General features: G+C 41.9%; 1 protein-coding gene across 1 annotated transcript in view; it reads left to right on the top strand.

The window, feature by feature from the left end:
- The window catches only part of lig1 (ligase I, DNA, ATP-dependent), a 35,788-nt gene extending 16,611 nt beyond the window's left edge, over positions 1-19,177 (top strand). The window contains exons 18-26 of the mRNA XM_086043914.1: positions 5,686-5,796; positions 9,661-9,732; positions 12,345-12,489; positions 12,562-12,644; positions 13,723-13,875; positions 14,804-14,857; positions 16,611-16,754; positions 17,088-17,180; positions 18,994-19,177. Coding sequence (XP_085900040.1) covers positions 5,686-5,796; positions 9,661-9,732; positions 12,345-12,489; positions 12,562-12,644; positions 13,723-13,875; positions 14,804-14,857; positions 16,611-16,754; positions 17,088-17,180; positions 18,994-19,068 — 930 coding nt within the window. The 3' untranslated portion in view covers positions 19,069-19,177. The remainder of the gene's footprint in view (positions 1-5,685; positions 5,797-9,660; positions 9,733-12,344; positions 12,490-12,561; positions 12,645-13,722; positions 13,876-14,803; positions 14,858-16,610; positions 16,755-17,087; positions 17,181-18,993) is intronic.
- The last annotated feature ends 3,821 nt before the right edge of the window (positions 19,178-22,998 follow it).

Here is a 22,998-nt window from a genome sequence, read left to right as displayed (position 1 = left end):
TGGGCCCTATCGATATGGATTTTTTTTAGGCTGATGCCGATTGTTATATTTGGCAAAATAAAATTATAACTAACCTATAACTAATTAATCGGCTAATTTGTTAAAAAAAAAGATATATATGTATATGTATGTATATATATATATATATGTATGTATATATATATATATATGTATATATATATATATATATATGTATTGTATATTTTGGCTGGCCAATGAATCGGTCGCGCCCAAATTGAACCTTTTTAGTTTCACATGATCACTTTATCAAAATTATGAGAATATTAAGTCTAGGATAGCGCCCTCTTTTTTGAGTGAACTACGTTGTGCCACCATTGCGTCGAGAAGTGGCGATGACACGAAATAACCTCCTGGATACAAAAGTGAGATTTCAAACAAAAATCGTTTTTATACGTGCCTAAATAATCGTTTAAACCCTAAGTACTGTATACCACCAACTATCATCCCCAAACCTCTTAAATGTAATTTCAAGATTATTTTACATTACCCTGAAACTGGAACTCCAGTCAAAAATCTTCTTTACAATGATATGTTCACAAAGTGTCGCATAAGCACATCCAGCGCTGCCTCCTGCCGTCGACTATAATTGACGTCAAAGTTACTTCGGGCTCGCATTGCTAACGTCACGGCTCACCTGTTTCCTGGTTTGGTCACGTGATGTTTGCAATGCGAGTCTGAGGGCACAATAGATGCTCTATTTTCTAAAGAAAAAAATGCTAACATGTATAGCATATGACTTCATCTTTAGCTGGCCACTTTTTATATACAGTAAAAGGAAATTGAGTTAGACTAAGTCGAAGTACCACTAATTAAAAAGAAATAAAAAAATAAAAAGAACTCTACCTCCAGCTAAAGCTCTTACTTTTCCAACTGTCAGCTGTTTCGCTGAGTCTGTACCTGCCATTTTGTGTTTGTCGCTTGGACGTGGAGAGTCATTTAAGCTGACAATTGCAAGACAATCTGCCGCACTAGCTCCGTGAGTCGGCCCGAGGTTAACCGAGAGTGAGCGCTCGCTTTTTTGGCGCCCGCTGAGCTTGTTTTTTTCACCCCCCACCTCCCCCGTCTAGTCGAGAGCAGCAATTAAATAGCAAATGAGGCTACATGGGTTTATTAGAGCCGTTCTCATTCACGCTCGTTGGCGCGCGCCTGTTATTGAAATGTCAGCCGTATATCTGCGAGCCCGTGCTTTAATTGCGTTAAAATATTTAATTGAGTTACTCGCATGATTGCATCGCTCACTAAGAGGTTGTTTGTTTGTTGTGCCGCGTAGTTGCCCGCATTCACAGCGCGGCTAAGCTACGCCATGTGAAGTTTGTGTCTGCTTCCTGTCGAGATTGAAGGTTTGGATGGGGCACCAGTCGGGCACCGGTGTTTTTTCTTTGACAGAAAAGGCGCCCAGATGTGTGAAAAATATGGGAGGCTGCTGTCACATGCCAGCAATTCCTGTGTTTGCTTTCAGTTGTGCGCCTCTTCACAACCTCTTGAGCAATTCTTGGCCAGAAAGTCTGACTGTGACTGAGATGTATGAAATCCAAGTGAATATTTCCCATAGGGAATACTGCAAATCCAATAAATCCATTCCAGACACCCCAAATTATTACCAAGAATGACAATTTATGGAGAATAGCGATAGCATTACATACAAATACAGTGTGAAATACAAGTAAATACAAATGACAAATGATGTCAGATTACTTTATTGAAGGCTTTTGGTTAGGGATGGACCGATTATCAGCCGGGCTGATTATCGGCATCAATATTTGGCTTTTTGACGAATATCGGCATCGGCCTCTTTTTAAACTCTGCTTGCCGATAATAAATCAATTTAAAACTGCGGAAATCAAAACAAAGATATGTGAAAGTTTAACATTTCTGTCATTTTGAAATTTTCATTTAATGTCGAAAACTACATGGCGCTATTTTTTTAAGTTTTTCTTTATCCTTTTTAAGACATGCTGACAATCCTGGGTACTCCCTGAACTTTTTGTTAGAATTTTATAACAGAGATGTGTCAAACATTTCTTGTAATAATGATTTTTTTTTTTTTTTTTGAAAAATCCCCATTATGCAAACCTGAAACATTGTTCAATAAACATGCTTAAAGACGTTACAACAAAGTTAAGAGTAAATTTCTCTTTCGATTTTTCATTGAAAATGAATATCGGCTCCAAATATCGGCCACCTTGACTACTAATAATCGGTATCGGCCCTGAAAAAAGCATATCGTTCTATCTCTACTTTTTATGGTATATACAGCATGGAGGGGAGCCATTTTCTAGAAAAGCATTCTGAAGTTTCTGTTGTACTGTGTGAAAAGGGTTCAAGAGGTGGCGACGCCTATTCCACAGTGCAAGCTTTTGTGAACAACTCAAGGCATTAACAAGCCTCCCGGTCTGTTTGGCAACACTCGGATGTTTTGGGGGGCACCATGGGTGTAACATCCCATAAGACCTTCAAAATCACAGCATGCCAGTGTAATAGCAGTTCCACTACACTTTCTTTGGCTCCACGGTGGCTTATTTAGCAGTTACACACAATATTTTGTGCTTTTTTTTTTTTTTCTGACTGTTTTGTAAGCCAGGAAATGTGGTAGAACTGTCATAATACTGCATGCTTTTATTTTTGAAAGTCCGACTTTTCTTTTTGCCTTGAGTCGTTAATATATAGTCGAAATCTTTAAATGTAATTTAGGAAATGCTTCAGATGAAGGCACATCACCTATGGGGAATTAACGTTCGAGTCGTGCTTTTTTTTTGTTTTTTTTTCCCCCCCACACAAAAACTGTGATGTTTAGCTGGAAATAATAATTGAAAACCCGCTCACCAAAAAGTCTTATTGATGTAGCACACTTGAATAAACACCGCACATCGTTTAAGAGTGCCTCAAATATTCTTCACTGACGATCAAAAATGCGTATGGACCTCAAACTGTTTTTGCGGTCGACTTGTCCGACTTGGTGGACTTCACCTCCCTAAACCACCCCTCACCTCCCACTACTCATCCTCCAGACCTGCTACGGTATCTCGTCTCTTTGTGACTTTTTAATGAAACCTTTTCCTTTCACCCGTGTCGTGCCTCTCATCCTTTTTGGGGGGAGGCACGCTGGGGGGGCATGGGGGCTGTGATACATACTTGTCGCCTTTATTTTCTCCTTTTTGGCTCCTTGCCTCTGGTACCTTCAATCTCACGCATTACTTCTATTCCCGTGGTTTTTTTATTTTATTTTATTTTTTATACTGTCTTCTCACTTTTTTTGGTATTCTGGACTGTCGGCGTCTCTTTATCGCCTTCGCGCAGCTCTTCTTTTTCCCCTCTCGGCGCACCCCGGCACTTCCACCGCTGGATATTTGTCTTTCTTCTCGTTCTACTCCCAGTTTGTTTTTGTCGACGCACCTCCTCTCAGGATGGTGACCCTTCACTTAACTTCGACGGTGTTGAATGCATTGTGAGTGATTGACTGTTTTTGTCCCTCGCTGTGTTTTGGGGGCGGTGGGGGCGATGTGGGGAGTGGGGGGGTGGGGGTGGGGGTGGGGGTGGACACTCAGTCAATCAAGGGAAAACGCCTCGGAATTAGCATGGGGTTGTCACGGCGACGCACAATGAATGTCTGGAGTGAGGCCGCTAGCGAGGAGACTGCGCTTTGCATTTCAATGAGTCAAAAGTGGCGCCGTGTTAATATAGATGCATTAGCCACTCGTTAGGGCCGACTCTGACTTAAAAAGTAGCCGATCACAAGCACTTACGTCTGATGTGCCGCGATGAGACGGGTGTCAAAGTACTCGTCGGAGTGTCGCCGCGTTGAGGAACGTGCGTATGTGGAGCCCATTCCAAGCGAGGTATTATCAAACCCCCGCCTATCGCCCGTCGCTATTCATGATTTAATCTACTCTGAGCAGTTTGTGGCAGGGGATACTTCTAGACACGCCCACAATAGGTATAAATGTGAGTGATAAAAACCATCTAAAAAAACATTTTGGATATTTTGACCCTACTACTCGCTTTCAACACATTTATTAAAATACACGTTTCAAAATATTCCTGAGCAGCTGTTGAAGTTCAGCATCAGAATCTAGCACATGAAACAGCCATCATCACCAAACCATATAATTTCATCCGACAAAAAGTCCGCTATCTTAATGCTAATATTTAATGCGAAACTGGATCGACAGGCTAGCGGGAATTTGCATATAGGTTATCTGGTAACTACACTGCATTCCCAAATTCTTCTCATCATTTAAAGTGTGGTGAATGACTTGTGAGAGATGTTATTCAAACATCCAACACAGCCAGACTTCAGTTTGGACAAATTTAACATTAACTTGTTGATTGTTGGCCCTGACTGAGGAAAAATCACCGTTGGCACACAAAACACCAAAGCATTATCGATGAGGTTAGTTTTTTTTTTTGGGAGGAGACATCCGATAATCTGGATTTTGCTGACTCGTAAAGTAGTAAAAATGCAAAATTTCGTCTCTGGCTTGGCCAAACTCTGTGTGGACCACACACACATAAGAGTTCACCATCGCAAATATTGAACAGGTTGAACATTTACTATTTCTAGCCCTGTTTTAATGTAGGTATCGTTGTAAGCCGCTTGAGTCCACCGAGAAGGACTGTGAGCCAGCAGGCCGTCCAACTTCAGCTAACTCAGGCAAAAATTACAACTTCTCTCTGGAAGTTGTCTTCCATTTTAATTATTGGAGGGACTCAAATTAAAAGCCCCCAAATCGAATTCATTAGAAGCTTCGTAATAAATCACGCATTCAACAAATAGACATTTAAGATCCGTTTAAGCCCGCTTAAGGTGTCGGTCGCACGCCTCCAACTTGTTGACGACCATTAAAACAAATCAAGGTTTTTGTTGCTAGCGTCTATCAACCAGGAATGCTAATGCTAAAAACGATGCTAACAACATTGTATTACACCTTATAAATGCCTCATTCACGGTATGCGTGTAAGACAAACATGACAAATAACATGTTTACATCAGCATGTATGTGCTGGTTGTGTGTCATGGGTTATGCGTGTGTGTTTTCTTATTCATTTGTGTGCTTATTTGTTTGTGTGTATTACGTGTGTTGTGTGTGTGTAATGGTTTTATGGTTGTTGTGTTATGTTTGTGTGTGTTTGTGTTGAGTTTTGTGCCTTTTGTTTGCTGTTTGTGTTGTATGTGTGTAATTGTGTTAGTGTTCATGCGTTCATCTGTGTTGTGCTTGCGTTGTGTTTTTTGTCGTATCATGTGATTAGTCTGTTAATATTTGATATGTTCATGTGTGCACTATGTGTTTTGTTTTAATGTGTGTGTTGTGTTGTTGCGTTTGTGTCTTATTCATACCTGTTTTGTGCTTTGTGTCGGTGTAAACATGTAATTGGTTTCATTGTGTGCGCAGCGTGTGTTGTGTGTTAACTGCTTATGTATATCGGGTGTGTTTTGTTTCCATGTCGTGTGTTTATAGTTTCAAACATATCTTATTCAATTTTTATGCTATTGAAATCTGTCCCAATATTTTTTTTTGCTCACCCCCCAAAAAAAATCAATGTGGCAAGGGTGGTGCCTCTGTTTGAGATGATTGTGAATGGGGACATAGACTCCCCTGTTAGCTTCTCGCACTAGCCACACACAGATTGGGCTTTTCTCTCTTTATTTATGGTGTTCCTCTCCAGGTGAAGAAAGACTCGGTGGTCTCCTGCGTGCTGGACTCAGAGGCGGTGGCGTGGGACCGCGAGAAGAAACAGATCCAGCCTTTCCAGGTCCTCACCACACGCAAGAGGAAGGTAGGAATAAGAGGAGGGAAATCGAACGTGGGGAGGGGGCTCTAAAACTGGGGTTCTCAAATATACTTACAGGGGAGACATTTTTCCAAGGATGCCTCATATTCCTAACACCAAATAAACGTGTACTGTTGAATGACATAGGAATTAAGAAGTTGCTTGGTTAAAAAACAAACAAAGTCATAAATAGTGAAAATCTGCAAATAATTGACACCCCTCCCAAAAGTTGGGTTTTAATTGCTTGGAGATGCCACAAGATGGCGGCAAAGCACTTAAAACGGTGACAATCACGAAGCATCAACGCCATGCACACTCTTCTAGCATAATAAATGCACGGTCATGAATCCACGTTACATAGACGGCCGTATTCAGCAGTTAAATTCTTCAACACAAACAAACCAACTTCACGTGAGGCTCATCAAAGTGTTAGCTAGCATACTTGCCTGAATAGCACAAACTGACATGGCCTCACACAGACAATCAAATTTGCGCACTAGCACTTTTTCCTCAAATGGCGCAAGTCACTAAACTCAGCATTTGACATTGACTGTATACACAATTCTAGATATGATGCAATATAAGCTAATTGCAATGATAAAGTAGACGATACTTTCACTTTTGATGGTGCACAAGTTGCATTCAAGGGCCAAAAAATAAAACATCTGATTTAAAAATGAATAAATAAAATAAAATATGAATGAATTAAACCTGACAATAACACTGAGACTCCACCAGATGGTGCCAAAGTAATACTTTAATTGCTTTGCCCTAAGCATAAACAGCGAATTGATGAGATTTTCAGCGAATAATGGAGGCAAAAAATGCAAATACTGCATCATGAACATGCCAGTTTCACTGTTATGTTTTTCTACACTACAGTGGTAGTTTTCTATCTTACGAGCGTGTAATTTTTGGGGGGCTGGAATGGATTAATGGCATTTCAGTTCATTTCAATGGGTAAAATTGATTTGATATACAGAGACACTGACTTGCAAGCTTGGCCACTGAACAAATTATTTCTATTTATGTTTTTCCAAACCTATGAAAATTATTTTTATTTATTTATTTTTGTTTGTTTATTTTTTCATTTTATTTGTTATTATTGATTTCTTTTCTTTTTTTTTTTTAGACCTGAAATGTGTGGTGTGAATGTGTGGTTGATTGTCTTGTTTGGGTCGAGTATGACAATTTCATTTTGATGTTCTGTCACTATGATGGAGACATACTTTGCTTCAATGATTTGTACTTGTTGGAAAGGTTTTTCTTATTGTTGTCTCCTGATCGAACGTACCCATCTCATAACTGAAAAACGTCAATAAAAATATTTGACAAAAAAAAAACTAGGAAAAATAAACTTTACTTAGAAAGGCATTATGCGGTAACTTTTGACAATTGAAAACGAAGCAAATACAATTGTAAACAGCAAAAAAAGAAAGAAAAAAAAACGGTAATAAAAGAATAAAAATAATCAACCCACCTACACGTACCTGATCATTTGCTCGCTCGAAAACGAAACGATGAACAGGAAGTGGCGGTGAGGAGGTGGAGGAGGGTGCTGTGATGGAGTAGGATGATCCAGTAGCAGGAGGAGGAGAAGATTGATCAGGAGGCATCAAATGGATGGAAGGGGAGGAGGTGTGAAGATGAGATGGTGGAGGGAGAGGCTTTGTGTGATTGCAAATGTCAGCCAGGGCTTTTTTTTCACCTTTGATCAGAATAATGGCGTTCGCACGGCGCACAAATCACATGACGGCGGCGGAGGAAGCGTCCTCTATCCCCTCTCTCCTCCTTTTCCCTGGCGCTGACATGGGCGCAAATGAAGAAAAGGGCAGGAAGGATGAGGAGCTGGCGCTAATGGAAGAACGTCAAGATGAACGTAGCTGTTGTGCTTTTATTCTCAGGGATGCCTCAACCTCTTCCGTAGACTCACCGTTACTTGTAACGACCTTCTTATGCACAAACGCATTCGCGTTCCTCACATAGAGAAGGCGTTGTTGTCGTTGCCAGCAAAGTACGAGTGAAAACGGTGTGAATTGGTGAGAAGAGTGTAGTGTGCACTCCAGGCCTGTAGATGGCACTCTCTTTGGCTTATGTTTGTGCATGGGTCTTATTCAGATATCAGGGTTTCTGGGGCCATTAAAAAGCATTCAAAGTCATTAAATACATGTGAAAGCTAAGGCCTTAAATTGCATTAAAGGGCAGGAAATAAATTAAAACATCATTGCTAGGCTGCCGGTTAGCAGTTAGCGCCGAACTCAGTTGCACAACAGGTCTGCATGGGCACTCTCACATCCCTTTGAGAGCCGATAGCTGAGCGTATACCCGACTTTGTCACCCCAAGTCACTTGGCCTTTAGACTTGAAGACAGGGGCGGAGCCAGAACGTGGCTAATGGGTGGGCCTGGAAAAATCAGGGTGGGCCTGAATCTTTCTCTCACTGTCCCGACACATTGTATTTTCAAATAAAATGACAAACGGAATAATATGAAGTTCAGATCTTCTTTAGACAACCACAATTATGCCATTTTCAATATTCAATAAAATAAAAAAAAACACAGTAAAAAAAATTGTGTATTATGGCCTTTTTATTGTTTATTGTTTATAAAATGCTTTGTTACAGCTCCATCTGTTATGAAATGCGCTATATAAATAAAATTGTATTGTACACATTTAAAAGTATATATTTTTTCATAAATCTCACTGGGTGGGCAGTCTGTCAATCTGGGTGGCTCCGCCCCTGCTTGAGGCATATTTTATTCAGCAACTGCTGAAGGTAGCTCGTGTTATATCACTGGTGTTATTTCTGGCTCCTTCATCCAACAATATGTGTACAGTGGCACCTCTACTTACGAAATTAATTGGTTCTGGAAGAAATTTCTTAAGTAGAAAATTTTGTAAGTAGAGACGCGTTTTCCATGTAAATGCCCTAATCCGTTCCAAGCCTGCCAATATTCAGACATAAATGTTTTATAAAGCATAAAAATGCATGAAAACATGTAACAAATACATGTTACAGTTAGATTATTGCACAATAAATGAGAATTGTGCATAATGTAAAAAACAAAGAATAGAGTAAAGAATAAAAATCATGGTCGTTTACCTTTTAATTGCTGTCCTCATCGCTTTTCTCTCAGACGTGTTTTTGCCTGGCGTTTTGTAAAGAACTGATTTAATAACGTGGCAACTGTCGATACATTACGGTCATATTCTTTGGCGAGATCAAACAAACTCATCCCCTTTTCATACTTTTCTATTATCTCTTGCTTTCTATGGACCCAAAAAAACGATTTTCTCCTTTTTTTCTTTTCCTCCTTTCTAATTCCTAGGCCTTTTCATCACGTTTTTACCAAAGTAATGATTGGAATCTTCTTATTTGTACTTGTACTCCTTAAAAAAAAGTTTTTATGGTAACGTTTTTCCTTGTTCCTTACATTTTAAGTGCACCACTTTTATTTCCGCCATGGTGTGACATTGAAATGTGTTTTCATGTGTGCGCCTTTCCTTGAGGGAGATGTGAAAAGTGCTCCACCGATTTCTGTGAAATGATTCACCTTTAATGAGTTATAAGATGCTTTTTATAACGCACTAGAGTCTTCTTAGCACATCTGATGTGACTGTTAGCGTGTAGTCTGTTTGTCGGTGTCAATGTTGCGAGGCTGTGAAAAGGTATTAATTTGACAGGAATAAATTGAAAATGAATGAACGACATTCTTTTGGAGTTCCAAGGTTGGACAAGGTAGTTTGTGAATAAGACGAGCGTCACAAGCTGTTTGCATGCCTTTTTGATGCGCAAAACAACATCGCTCATGTCTGTGTTGGTCCCGGTGTCTGTGTGTGTGTGTGTGTGTGTGCGCGTCTGTTCCTGCAGGACGTTGACGCAGCCGACATCAAAGTCCAAGTGTGCGTGTACGCTTTTGATCTCCTGTACCTCAATGGAGAGGTAAGCATTACAATACGGCTTCAGGCCGTCACATTTACATGGGACGTAGCATTGACGAGTTAGCATCTAGCATGTTAGCATTAGCATGTTATCATTAGCATGTTAAGCTGACATCCAGGGTAACATGTATATAACACTTGAAAATGTGAAACATTGCACATGTTAGCATATTAGCATTTGGATAAAATATATGTTTGCTTGGTTAAAGAACAATTAGGATTACATAAGACATTTCAATTAAAAGCAACACTGGGCAAGAAATCGACCTTAATAAAAAATTTTCACAACTGTTTTGATGAAACAGTGACTTAAAAGTATAGTAGTTGAATGGGACTTCATACCCTGAAGGGGTCTGTATTGTTTTTACTGGCACAAAGCAAACTTTGTGGAGGATGGGATCAACCCTGGCACACAAAAATATACAAATGTCCTGAATTGCTTTACGGCATACTCACTTCCTCCTTTCGCTATAAGGACGGCTCAGGATTTCACCACACTACGCGCTGGCACGCATGCGATATGTGGTGGATTTTTGTCAAAACACTACAGCTTTTGTCCACGTGGCGCCGGCATAATCAACAAAAACTGACATGACACAGTGTTGCTTTAATAACAAATAACCAACTATTTTTTATTATTTTTATTTTTTTTAGATAATCAATGTTTTTTCTGTTAAGTTGGTAGTGAGTGTGTAGATTCAGCTGCTGAGAAGTCGCCCGTCGGCACTCGTTGCTAGCAGCTAACGCAAATCCATGGGAACAATGATTATAGGAACACGCGTGCTGCCAAGGCCGGCTTCAAAGTAAAAGACTGCCAAGGCTATTGCGTTGATTTCCATGTATTATTTGGAAAGCTTTTATTTGCAAGTTGGCCTTGGCAGCGCGTTTGCGGCATGTTACCATATGAAGTGTTGGTGCCTGCTGCCTACTAGCTAAACGGTTACCCAAGGCAGGGAAAAAAATCTAGTTTTCTGTTTATATATATTATATGCAGTTTTTTGTGTTGCACTTGTGTGTGTGTGTGTGTAGTCGTTTGTATTTAGATTTGTGTTGTTCGTGTGTTTCCTTCTCTGTAGTTGCATGTGTGTTGTGTATGGTTTTTGTGTGTTTATGTATTTGTGTGTTTTGTGAGCCTGTCGCCCCTCCAGTGTTGTTGTCGTTGTTGTCCCTGAATGCCAATGACGATGCTGCCGTGGGTCGTAAGTAGATAATGATGCTCGCGCTCATTGTAATTCCAGCAGTGTGTGTACGCGCGCGCGAGAAGTGAGCGAGATTGTGTCACACAACCTGTGTGTTTGTGCCTGCGCCAAATAAGACACAATGGGCCTGCAGATTCCCTAAAGTTGTCGCCGGCAAAATGCAAATCAGCACAATTGTGTTTCCCCAACCCCGCCCCAAGTGGACCGAAACAAATTAGCTAATTAAAACAGTGACGCCTAATTTGTGCCACTGCGTGGCCTAACACAGCTATAACTTGTCTGACGCTACATTATTTAGTCGGCGTTATTCCGTTCTTTCCGCCAGCGCCGCTGTTTTGTTTGCATCCGGCACACTGCAGTCGCTCGCCCATTATAAAAAGTATGCCATTGAGTTTACGTATTCAACTTGCTTAATGCGTCTCTGGCCCTTTACAACCAGAGATAACATTTTGTGGGGGTGGGGGGAAAATAGTCTTTTCTCAATTCATGGCCTCCTGTGAATCCCCATTAACACAAAGTTTTCAGAAAACTGGCCAATCACAACTGTCCTATAAATGTGGGATGTATCTCCCAGGACCTTTAACACGCAACCTCGGCAATGTGGGTCATGTCGCACGTTTTGGACCAACAGCTCCATTTTGCGTCCGTACGTTTCTCTCAAGGTGGCGATGCATGCATGTGTGTGTGTCGTTCGTATGTCTTATGTGTATACTTTTGTGTGCAGGTGGAACCTTCATATAAGTGTTCCGTTTGTATGTGTGTGAGTTTGGTTCGTGCGTGCGTTTGTGTGGGGTTCGCTTTACGTAATTCTAGTTTCCGTGGAGTCGTAATCGGCATATGTCGATCAATGCCTTTCATTGCTGATCGCAAAAAGCCATCAGCCGCGGCTCGTACTTTGAATCCGGCAGCTAGCTAGAGAGCAGCCTGTGCGCAGTGTAGCATCGCCTCCCCCTTTTAACACCAAAACAGTAACTGAATCACCAAAAATATGTGAGCATTTTCTGCGCTGTTAATTTGACATAATGTCCTGTAACTTAGGGATGGGAATTTGGATAGAATGTTTTTTTTTTAAATCGGATTCATTCATTAATTGAAAAAAATAATTGACAGACTGTTAAAATAATCATTAGCAGCTAAATTAATATGATCGGAATCGGCCCTAGTTTGCAGTATGTGTGTGCATGTATTTTGTTTGTTCACGCGTGTGGTTCTTGTGTAGTATCTGTACGTGTGTCTTCTTTGTGTTGCTGTGTGTGGTCAGTGTGCGTAGTTGTCTGCAAGATGGGGAGTGTGGACGGGGGGGGGAATTGCTGCTTTCATGTTTCATCCTTGTCAGTGCAAGGCTGCAAGCAAAATTGAAAGGATACACTTTTGCCTTTTTGTAATGGTGTGGGTTTATGGTGTGTGTGTGTAGTCTCTGGTGCGACAGCCGCTGTGTCGGCGTCGGGAGCTGCTGCGAGAATCCTTTGCCGAAGTGGAGGGAGAGTTTTTATTCGCCCGATACATCGACTCGGACAACACGGACACCATCGCCGAGTTCCTGGAGCAGTCTGTCCGAGGTGTGTGTTTGTTTGCGTGTCAGCGTGTGCGGCGCCTCACACACCCCGACAACTGCGTGTGTGTGCGTCCAGATTCGTGCGAAGGCCTGATGGTGAAGACTCTGGAGAAGGACGCCACCTATGAAATCGCCAAGCGCTCCCATAACTGGCTCAAGGTGAGCACGCCCTCGTCCGTTCACAAGGCTTAACGGTCCAGAACGTGACGGCTTTTATAAGGGACCAATAGAAGCCAGCCAGTGAAAGTGGTTGCAGTTTCAATCCGAGGTGGACTCCCGTATTACTACTTTCCCCTTTAAAAAGTAGAACCAAATTTCTGCTTGAGTAGCCAATCGCCACAAAATTCGGTAGCCATGTCTGGCGTGATTAGGCGCAGAAAAAGCCGGAAGGGACAACGAACTGAAAACGAACAGGAAGTCAGGCATTTTGCTTTGAAAACGGCAATTTTCCTGTGATATTTTGCCTACTTTCAGTGGTCTTTAATGAATTCTGTCTGAATGAATTGATTGTTATTGAATTCAAACTAGGTGTAGTGGACAGATTGGTGACAGTAGACTTTGAGATTTCACACAGGGTGGGCTAAAGCTAGTTGGAATTCAGCCATTTTGCTTCCAAAATGTAAATTTTTAAAATATTTGCAGCTTTGATGAGTTTTGCTTGGGGGAATTAGCCAATCGTTACCAAATTCTGAATTTGTCAGATTGGCACGAGTAATTTGTAAAGCATTTTAGATTTCAACTATAAAACATTCAAAACCAACAAGAAGGTAAACTTTTTGGCTTTGAAGATTTTCTGACAAATTTGCTCATTTCTGGTGGTGCTACATCGGTGAATCCCCTTTTGGGGTAATAAGCCGATCATTATTGTATTTACCGGGAGCTGACTTTAAAGTTTTAGTTTTTGAAATTTCAACAATGAATGCGGGCCAAACCAAATAGAAAGTCAGCCATATTGCTTCAAAACAACAATTTTCTTGTAAATGTTTAAAATTGAATTCTGCCTATGAGATTATCATTATCAGCCATTCAATCCCAGGAAGTTATTTATATATGTTTTTTTTTTTTTTTAGATTTTTTCAAATGTTAGGATAAAAGAGGGTCTGAAAATGTCTAACTTCTGCAATTACGCCTGTCCGTTACTCTAGTGGAGCCACACATATGGCGCAAAATTGATTGCGATTATTTGTATACAAGCAACGAAACAGTCCCTTTTTCCAAACGTGTCCCCGCCCCACAGTTGAAGAAGGACTACCTGGAAGGCGTGGGGGACACGGTGGACTTGTGCGTTATCGGCGCCTACCTGGGCAAAGGCAAGAGGACGGGGACGTACGGCGGCTTCCTGCTGGCCTGCTACGACGAAGACAACGAGGAGTTCCAGTCGGTCTGCAAGGTGCGGCACTAGCACCACAGCTACACTTAGCATCTGTGCTAACATGTTATTCTCTACAATGGTACCTCACACCAAGGCTAAACCATTAAAAGTTACGCAACACAGCTTTTACTTCCCGCTTCCAATATTTTTATGATTAGCAAACCAGTTAGCAAATTTTGAAATCCACGTTGCCTTTTTACTTTGCTTCCACGGGATAAGCAAGCGCAATGTCTTCTTGGCTAATTAATTGTAATTCCCCTCGAAAATGCCCAAGTATTGGGTGGCGATGCGCATTTAAGTTTGCATCCGACTGGTCAAATTCAAATAAAAGGATACAATTCCATAAGAAGATTATTGCATAGGCCATTGTCGTGATATCGATAGTTTTTCGATATATTGTGCAGCCCTATAACATACGACATAGTCGAAACGGCTTCATGATAAACCAATTTATCGGAACCTGTCCGTGCTATGCCGATTTTAATTGATCGTTTAGAATTTGGTCAGCTGCAGGGGGATTGTGAGTGGTTTTTTTTTTTGCTGTTGTTTTTTTTAATTGTATATTTCTTTGGCTTGTTGTGTGTGTACACGTGTGGGTTGAAGTATGTAAACAAGGACCATGCAACGTAGGTTCCCTCCTGTCTCCATCCTGCCAGCCCCCCCTCCCACCCCCCAAAAAAAACTTTAATCCCTGCTTTTTACTGCTGTAACTTTTATGTCTTTATCCATAGCAAAAGGATTAGTGTGTGCAATGCTGCCAGCAAAACACAAACAAACACTCACGCACACTTTTGCACACAATACACTTTGATACCTGCCAAACTGGAGATTTCCTCCAAGCGTTCAAGTCATGGTAACGCTACAGTACACCGCAGAAGAGTGTTTGTTTACATTTTTATGACGTTTAAACTCCATACACATGACATCTTGTCCGCGTCTCCTCCAGATTGGGACCGGCTTCAAGGACGAAGACCTGGAGCAGCACCACAAGTTTTTGAAGGTAAAGCGTTCGGTTCAGTTCACATCAAGTCCAGTAATGGGGGAGGAGGGAATGCCAAACATGTTTTCCTTGTTGTAACCTGGAACGGATTCTGCTGTCAATAAATTTGAAGATTCTCAAATGCGATTGGAGACAGGGGCACAGCTGCAGTCAAAACAGCAACCATGCCAAATGACACCCTTTTTTATTTTTTTTCCAACCTGATCGATCCCTCTAGATCGCGTTGCATCGTACAACGAGGCACTCACAGCTGCTGGCACACCTTAAAAAGTTCAACAGAAAACTCACTATTGTATAAAATGGATCTATATATCGTGTTGGTCATGCTTTCCCGTTTGGACTGAATGTAGCTGGTTGTGTTTCCACTGGGCTGGCACCGTCTGCCGATAAATGAGGTTTGATTGACCCTGTTCCACTTGGAAGGTTAGACTGCTTAAAGTCCAACAAATTGGGAATTCAACAGAATGGACCAACCGCTGCTTTTTTTTTTTTTTTAACTTAATCACCTCATACTTTTTGGTTGAAGAGTTTAAGCAAATATCAAAAGTTTGAGAAACAGTGCTTCTAAGATATTGATGGTGCACAATCACACTGATTGCGCCGGGGGGGGGAAGGAAAAACAGTCCCTCGTCTTCACCCGGCTCGATCAGATCCCGCCGCGCTGCTCTGTAATCAAGCGCTCCTTGTGAGCATGATGGATGGCGGATTAAGGAAGGCTGATGGGAGCCCGGCTGCGACATGATTGGCCGCGTTCGCACATCAGCGATGGGCCGACTGCGCATGTAATGTGGACATATGGCACTTGTAGCACAAATGCTCTAACGTCATATTCTTGTAAGAAGTATTTTTTGTTGTACAGCAAATTAAGTAATGAAAACGCACATATATGAAATAATAGTTTTACATATATAGTTTTTTTAAATTTTGATGCATGCACATGAAATGATTTTGGGGGGATCATCCCCTATCTTAATACAAACTTATCTTTGAAATTTAGTGTCATCAATTGACACCAAATTCTTAAAACAAAAAAAAGGCTCACCGACCTGTGTCCAAAGTCCAACGGGAAGTCAGCCGTTTTGTGTCAATGCTGAAAATAGGGCTGTTCCCTCTTGACTGATAGTGTAACAGTGTTTTTTTATTTATTTATTTTTTCAGATACATTTTTTGATTAATGATACACCGATTCATAACATTTGCGTGTTAATAATTGATTTTCTAGAATTGTTGTAAAGTTTTTCCAATAGTCACAAAGTATAATCGCCACATCTACAATGATAAGACGCCCAAAAAGTCATGCCTGATACAACCAGCAAGGGAGCCATTTTGTGTCAAAGTGGAAAATATTGAAATGCTTTCTCAGCACATTGACGTTGTAACTTACAAACTATTAGACTTGTATATTTCTTTTATTTACAATGTGTAAATTTCATGTTTAAATAAATGCATAATTATTTGTAGAATATATTTTTGGGGAATGGTTTCTGTGAAGTCATCAATATTTGTGTCCATATATAAAAGGTCATCTTAAATAAAAGTCTTTTAGAGGATAATTGGTTCAGTGTTGCTCCCTGGAAATTTGTAAAGTTTCACCAGTCGCTATTAAATTTAATACCTGATGTGCGATGATAACGTGCATAAAAAAAACCTCAGTAACCCATGGCCGAAAACGTACAGGAAGTCAACCATTTTGTGGCAAATATTTGACATTAGTGTTTTCTGAGCAAGCCCCTTTGATCGTGTTTCCCACCAGGAACACATCCTGCCCAAGCCCCGCCCCTACTACCGCGTGGACCAATCGGCCGAGCCCGACGTGTGGCTGGATGCTGTGCAGGTTTGGGAGGTGAAGTGTGCCGACCTGTCACTGTCGCCCGTGTACAAGGCCGCCATGGGAATGGTGAGTTCACATGTTGTGGCGTTTCTTCGTCATCGCCATCATCGTCATTCTCCCGCCAGCGCCTCTTTTCTTTGTCCGTCATTCTTCTTCTTTTCGCTCCTCATCCTCATCCCTTATCTTTGCTCATCACTCCTTCCTTGCTATTCTTCCTCATCTCTTCTTCCTCTTTGTATTCCTTTTCCCGATAGCATCCTTTCCTTCACCCTCATCTTCCTCATCCCTTCTCTCCCCTCCACCTGAGTCTCCCCTGCTTTTCCCTCATTCCTCTTCCCCTCTTCTCCCTCTTCCTTTTTCGCTGTCCCTCGCGATCTTATTCCACTCCGTGCTCTTCAGGTGGACCCGGAGAAGGGAATCTCCCTGCGTTTCCCTCGCTTCCTTCGCGTCCGAGACGACAAGAAGCCCGAGGGCGCCACCAGCGGAGCGCAGGTCGGTCGCCTTTGAAAATACGACAAACTGTCGTTGTTTGTGGCCTCCCCCAAAGATCCGACCTGTTAAGTTTCTTTCAACTTCAAGGTTGAATGCAAGTACAAGGGCGAGGCTGCTTTACTACAGGCTGTATAACAGCAGCTTTAACTGCTGCCGTCTGCCTAATAAAGTGCACCAGAAGCACATTGTAATGTACAGCAGCCTCACAATGTATTCATTGATGAAGTGTGTACTCGACGCACAGTATACTGTACAGCAGGCTTACACGTATATTCATTGATTAAGCGTGTACCACAATCAAAGTAATGTATAGCACGCTCACATATTCAGTGACCCTGTGCGTTTCTCTTCCGAGCCTCTAGGGGGAGCTGTCATAGAGGGGCACGCTGATATGAAGGGAAGTGATTAGAAGAGAGAGATTGAGATCGATAAACAATTTAAGTAAACTTTTAAAGACCTTTTGGAATAATCATTTGGTTGCGGTGGGAGGAAATCTGATTGCAGACTGTCCCCGAAGGCATCACGAGACTTGATTTGAGATGGGTGGATTTGAAACGATCACTTGTGAGCATAGCTGTTTTCAGACTGTCCCTGAGGGCAACTCCCACTTGATATGGATGGCTGGATAGAATTTCAACATTTAAGGGCATTTGGAACAATCACTTGGTCGTTATGTATGGAAAACTGTGATTACACACTTTCCCCGGAGGCATCATAAGACTAGCTAGAAAGTTACAACAATCACATACGACGACACCTGATTACAAAATCTCCCCGAAGGCAACACGAGACTCTCTGGATGGATGTAATGATAAAAATTCAACGGGACATTTGGAACAATCACTTGGTTGTTATGTGAGGAAAAACCTGTGATTTCAGACTGTCCTTGAAGACAACTTAAGAACCCGATTGGTGTAGAGAGAGGATATATGGATTAATGGATAGATTTATTTCAGGTTGTATCTGAAGGCAATGCCTGACTGATAGTGATAGAGCGATAGATTTTTTTTTTTTTTTTTAGACAATTCTTTGATTTCAGGCTGTCACTTTAGGCCACACCAGCCTTGATTAGGATAGATGGGCAATTCCAGCTGAGACATTTACAACAATCACTCCATTGTGTGAGGAGAGCTGTGATTTCAAGCTGTCCCTGAAGGCAACGCTGGACTTGACTCAGATGGATAGTGATTTAATGAAAATTTCTCACAATTACTCACTTGTTATTTCAGACTGTCATTGAAGGCAACGTGAGACTTGATTCGAGGAGCGCTACATAATTTAGATAAGCAATTAAGCACATTCGGAACAATCGCTCGGTTGTGAAGACAACAGTCCGTCCATAACGGCAACATTGTATAGAACAGGCAGAGGCATACGTTAGAAATACATTTTAAATATTGAACTCATTCAGTAACAGACTTTTTCAGACCCATTGTGAAATGACATATGAATATGTCATTGGGACAAACAATCCCTCAGTTGTGGTGTCCATGAATGCAACACTTGACTTCGTTTGTGGAACGTTAGATTTTACCGTGGTTGTTTTTTAAGGAATAGTGTGATTTCCGACTTTCCCCGAAGGCAACAGTAGACTTGATTAGGCTGGATCGAATGACACATAGACTTTTTTTTTTTTTTTTTTAAATCCCTGGGTTGTTCTGTGACAACTGCTATGATTTCGCATTTTCCCCAAAGGCCACACCGGACTTGATGAGCTTTTCTTTCGGTAGTTATGTTTTATGTCAGAAATTTATTGAAAGAATGTTATTGATTCTGAAGGATATTGGATTTGTCCTTCTCTTCTTCCCTCAAGATTGCCGACCTGTACAAGAAGCAGCAGCAGATCCAGAATCAGGGAGACAAAGCTGACATGGAGGACTACTATTGATTTGATCACAATGCCAATATATCAACTATCATTGATATGAACCTGAATGTAAATTAATGTATTTTTGTCAACTTGAATGCAAATAAAAGCTCCTTTTTAGACATCTTGAGCGAGTGTGTGCGCGTCTTTGTGTTGGTTCGTATATGTGTGTGTCTGTGTATAAATGTTTCTCCGTTTGTGTATGTCAGTGTGCGTGTGACTGAATTTCCAAAATGTCCTCCTCCTCCCCATCGTGTCTGTTGTTGCCACTGAATGGAAATCAAGCAGGCAGCAGAGCAGAAAATATTGAAAATGCAAATATGGAACGAGGTGTGCTCAAAGTCTGCATGTTATCGGACTGCACTGCGCGCCGGCCTAAACTGTTCCAGAGCAGTCTAGGGTGCTCAAAGTATGGTCTGGGGAAGTGATTACCAACCTTTTTTTTGGGTGGGAGAAAAGGCACCCACATGAGAAAATCGTAGTGCACGCCGGAGACAAAGAGGAAGAATACTCAATCTCATTTTATGTATAAGAACATTTAAGTCTTTCAAATTTGTTCTTTTTATTTTGGCAGAAAACTGCTGCAGCCGACTGACATCTGGATTTTGGCCTGTTTTACTGCCGCTTCTCCTGACTTGAATTCAAGGTGTGTTAAAGGCCTGCTCGGATGAGTTGGTCATGAAACTAGATGGTCAGTTTGAATCAGGCCAGCTCAGGTCTTCCCACGAGCGTGTCTGTCCTCTGTTCTCGTTGATTTCCTGTAGGTGGACGGCGTCCCAACACTTTTGTCCATCATGGTGTCCGTGTCTTGGCCCCCCCAATGGCCTCCTTGTTCACTGCGGTAACAAAGGCTTTGTTCTCCTCCGCCTCCTCATCCGTCCATCCCTCCTCATCCCCGGTGACAAAGGCTTTGTTCTCCTCCTCCTCCTCATCCGTCCATCCCTCCTCATCCCTCCATCTTGGCGCTGGCTGTGACATCGCTGCCATTCCAGGCCGTGAGGGAGAGAGCGTGATGCACACACGCCGCCATTGTCCCGAGCCGAAGCCCTCGGAATATCAATAGTGTTTTTCTTCACGGCGTTGGCCACTAACCTTTAGGATCTCATTATCTCAGTGACTTTTTTTTTTTTTTTCTTTGATAATCTTTTACAGCTCGCCAAAGTCAGGAAGCCTCCCCCAATGAAAACTGTTCTTTACACAAAAAACGAACCATAGACCGAGGTGTCAATTTGAGGCCAGCTGCCAGTTTCTAATTGGCCTGCCGCATAATCTTATAGTCCCGCATCAAAAGGTTATTGGGGAAAAAAAAACAAAATATTGAAAGAGGATGTTCTCAGTGGGGAGTGGCCACTGAACTTTGTTAGTTTGCAACAGAGCGACTGGAAGAGGCACAGAAAGACACAGAAGGACTCTCTTGGACATTGTCATGGCTCAAGCAGCTGTTGTGGACTTCGCTGTTCAGCTCATTTGTTAGAGGACAACAACTGTGGATGCAGAGGGGGCAACTTTTATGGCATAGTATGGTGCTATACAATGTTCGTTAAACAGCACGGGGGAGTCCATTTGATGAAATGAAGCGCCACAGGTAGATGCCTGGGAAAAGTTTTTTAAGGCCTGTCCTGGTTGGTCGATGCAGAGTGCTTACAGCAACAGCCTCACTTTGATGTCACCATTTAGCCCCCCTCTCCGAACAGGTGCGAAGAGGGGGGGATGCGGCAGTAAAACAGGCCAAAATCCAGATGTCAGGTACTAAGGCAGGGTAAGAGGCAATTTGCATATCTAAGTATTTACAGTAGATGGAAGTAACTGGTAAATGACTAAGACTATAGGAAAACAGCAGTTCGCTTCGGGTACCGTAGCACACGCTCTTGTTTTTTATTTTTGTGACTTTCAGCTTTTCCCAACACACAGTAATCACACTTTATGAAAACTGTTTATTTATTCACGTTCTCTTGTACAATCCAGTGGGTCCGAGGTGATCTCGGCTTGTCCTGGATCAAAGTCTGCATTGTATAATGATGGCAACATCACTGGGGGAGCAATCAGGCATGCGATGCAGCTGCTGTAGCACTGGCACAAGATTCTGCAGTCCCCCTCACCCCCCTACAGACCACCACCAATCTGCCACATTTCTTGCCTCTATTCTGACCAGCGAGCTGGCAGATGGTCTGTTTGGTTGTGCGGTGATGTCGGCGTACTCTATTAGGAGAGGCGGTGATTTGTCACTAGTGGACAAAATGTCTACCAAAGGACCCCTGAGCATGAACGAGGTGCCAGGATGAGCATGATGATCAAGACCTCCGCGTCTTTCTCGTCCTCCGCCATCATCACTCATGCGTCCCTCAGGTGTTTGCATCCTGACTAATGACTGCTACTAACTTTCCAAACCTTTTTAGTCTGAACGCTACACCTTCTAAATGACCGTATGCAGCTATGGGAATATTTTGCAAAAAAAGTGCATCCAATTCCTGCAATATTGTGCTGTTACATGTTTAAGCAGTGTTCCGCATGCTGGCAGTTTTTAAGTCTTGATGACCCAGCAGGACAGGCCACATTCATGGATTCATGGTTAGGAATGGAGGAGACATCAAGTGCCCAAAGTGTTGTAAATTGGCCCAGGGTGGTCTGGGCTCGGGATGGTTCACTAACTAGATCGTCTCAGACCACCCTGGAAGACTCGAACCCACACTGAGTCACTGTAGACCAGGGGTGTCCAAGTCAAATGGACGGAGGGCCAAATACAAAATTTAGCGACAAGCCGAGGGCCGGACTGATAAAATGTTCATTGAAATTTTTTTAAAAGTCCAGATTGGATCGGGTCCTTCGCGCCTGCTGATGATGTCACGCTTTATATATCTGTAATATATTTCTTTGTCACCCCCCTGTTCTGTTTTTATCTTCGGAGTTACCAAAGAAAAAATAAAATAAAGTACATGACTGCTACTTTTGCGAGGCAGCTCGTACGTCTCTTCCGTTTGCGTTTCTCCTGCCATACTGGAAACAATTTTCTGGTTGACTCGGGCTGCAAGATTGAAAGAACTGTACATAATGTGAAGTAAAACGGAGAGGCTCATATGATTGGTATGATGTCTCCAGCTGACCCTATTTTAGAGTGGCAAGGTATGGAAGTGGTGCTCCTGTCAGAGAACACAGGCCCGTATTCCACTTGACACGTCTATTTATTGTGGTCTGCAACAACACAGACAAAGAATAACCTAGCAACATCATCCAATGCATATCCATTAGTTAACAATATGCCTAAACATCACAATTCACTGTATTAAGAAATTAATCAGCCAAACAATACATACAATACACATTCACACGTTTCATCACTAGAATAGTTAGCATATGAGCCAAAATAACTAACTAGTGTTCATCAACGTGACATCAAGAGAACATGTCTAGGCTATTATGTACAGCAGTTACCTGACACGAACTTAAATGATTAAACTCTACTTTTAACATTTACACACAACAACAAACGTGGTGAAACACGGGCAATCTGCAACTACTGAGTTTGCTGGCACGAACAAACTACGAGCTGTGTCGAAGAAGGAAAGAGAAGTAAAAAAATCACTCACTATCAACACTTAGCGCTCGAATAGCGTTCAATGCCTCTCACAGTGTGGGACATCTCATTACTACGTCGAAACTCAATGAATTTATCAAATGCCAACTAATAATAAAACAACGTGAGATTTCTAACATTAAGTATTTCTAATGGTGTGTTTTACTCCAAATAACTTTTCACCACAATCCGATTCTGAAAGCCACGAAAAGTGACGTGAAGTCTTCAGTCAGCATGTAGAACAGCCATGGGGTAGCAAACATTGATGCAAAGAAATATATTACAGACATCGTGTAACGAATTGGGTTATCTGTGTTGTTGTCGAATTTGTCTTGCCAAGTTGTGTTGTTTCCGAGGTTAATGAATGCATCGCGCGGCTC

Source organism: Filicampus tigris, chromosome 10 (genome assembly GCF_054856515.1).
Source record: "Filicampus tigris isolate MCC_2025a chromosome 10, RoL_Ftig_1.0, whole genome shotgun sequence".
Lineage (NCBI taxonomy): Eukaryota > Metazoa > Chordata > Actinopteri > Syngnathiformes > Syngnathidae > Filicampus > Filicampus tigris.
This window is presented reverse-complemented; position numbering and strand designations above follow the sequence as displayed.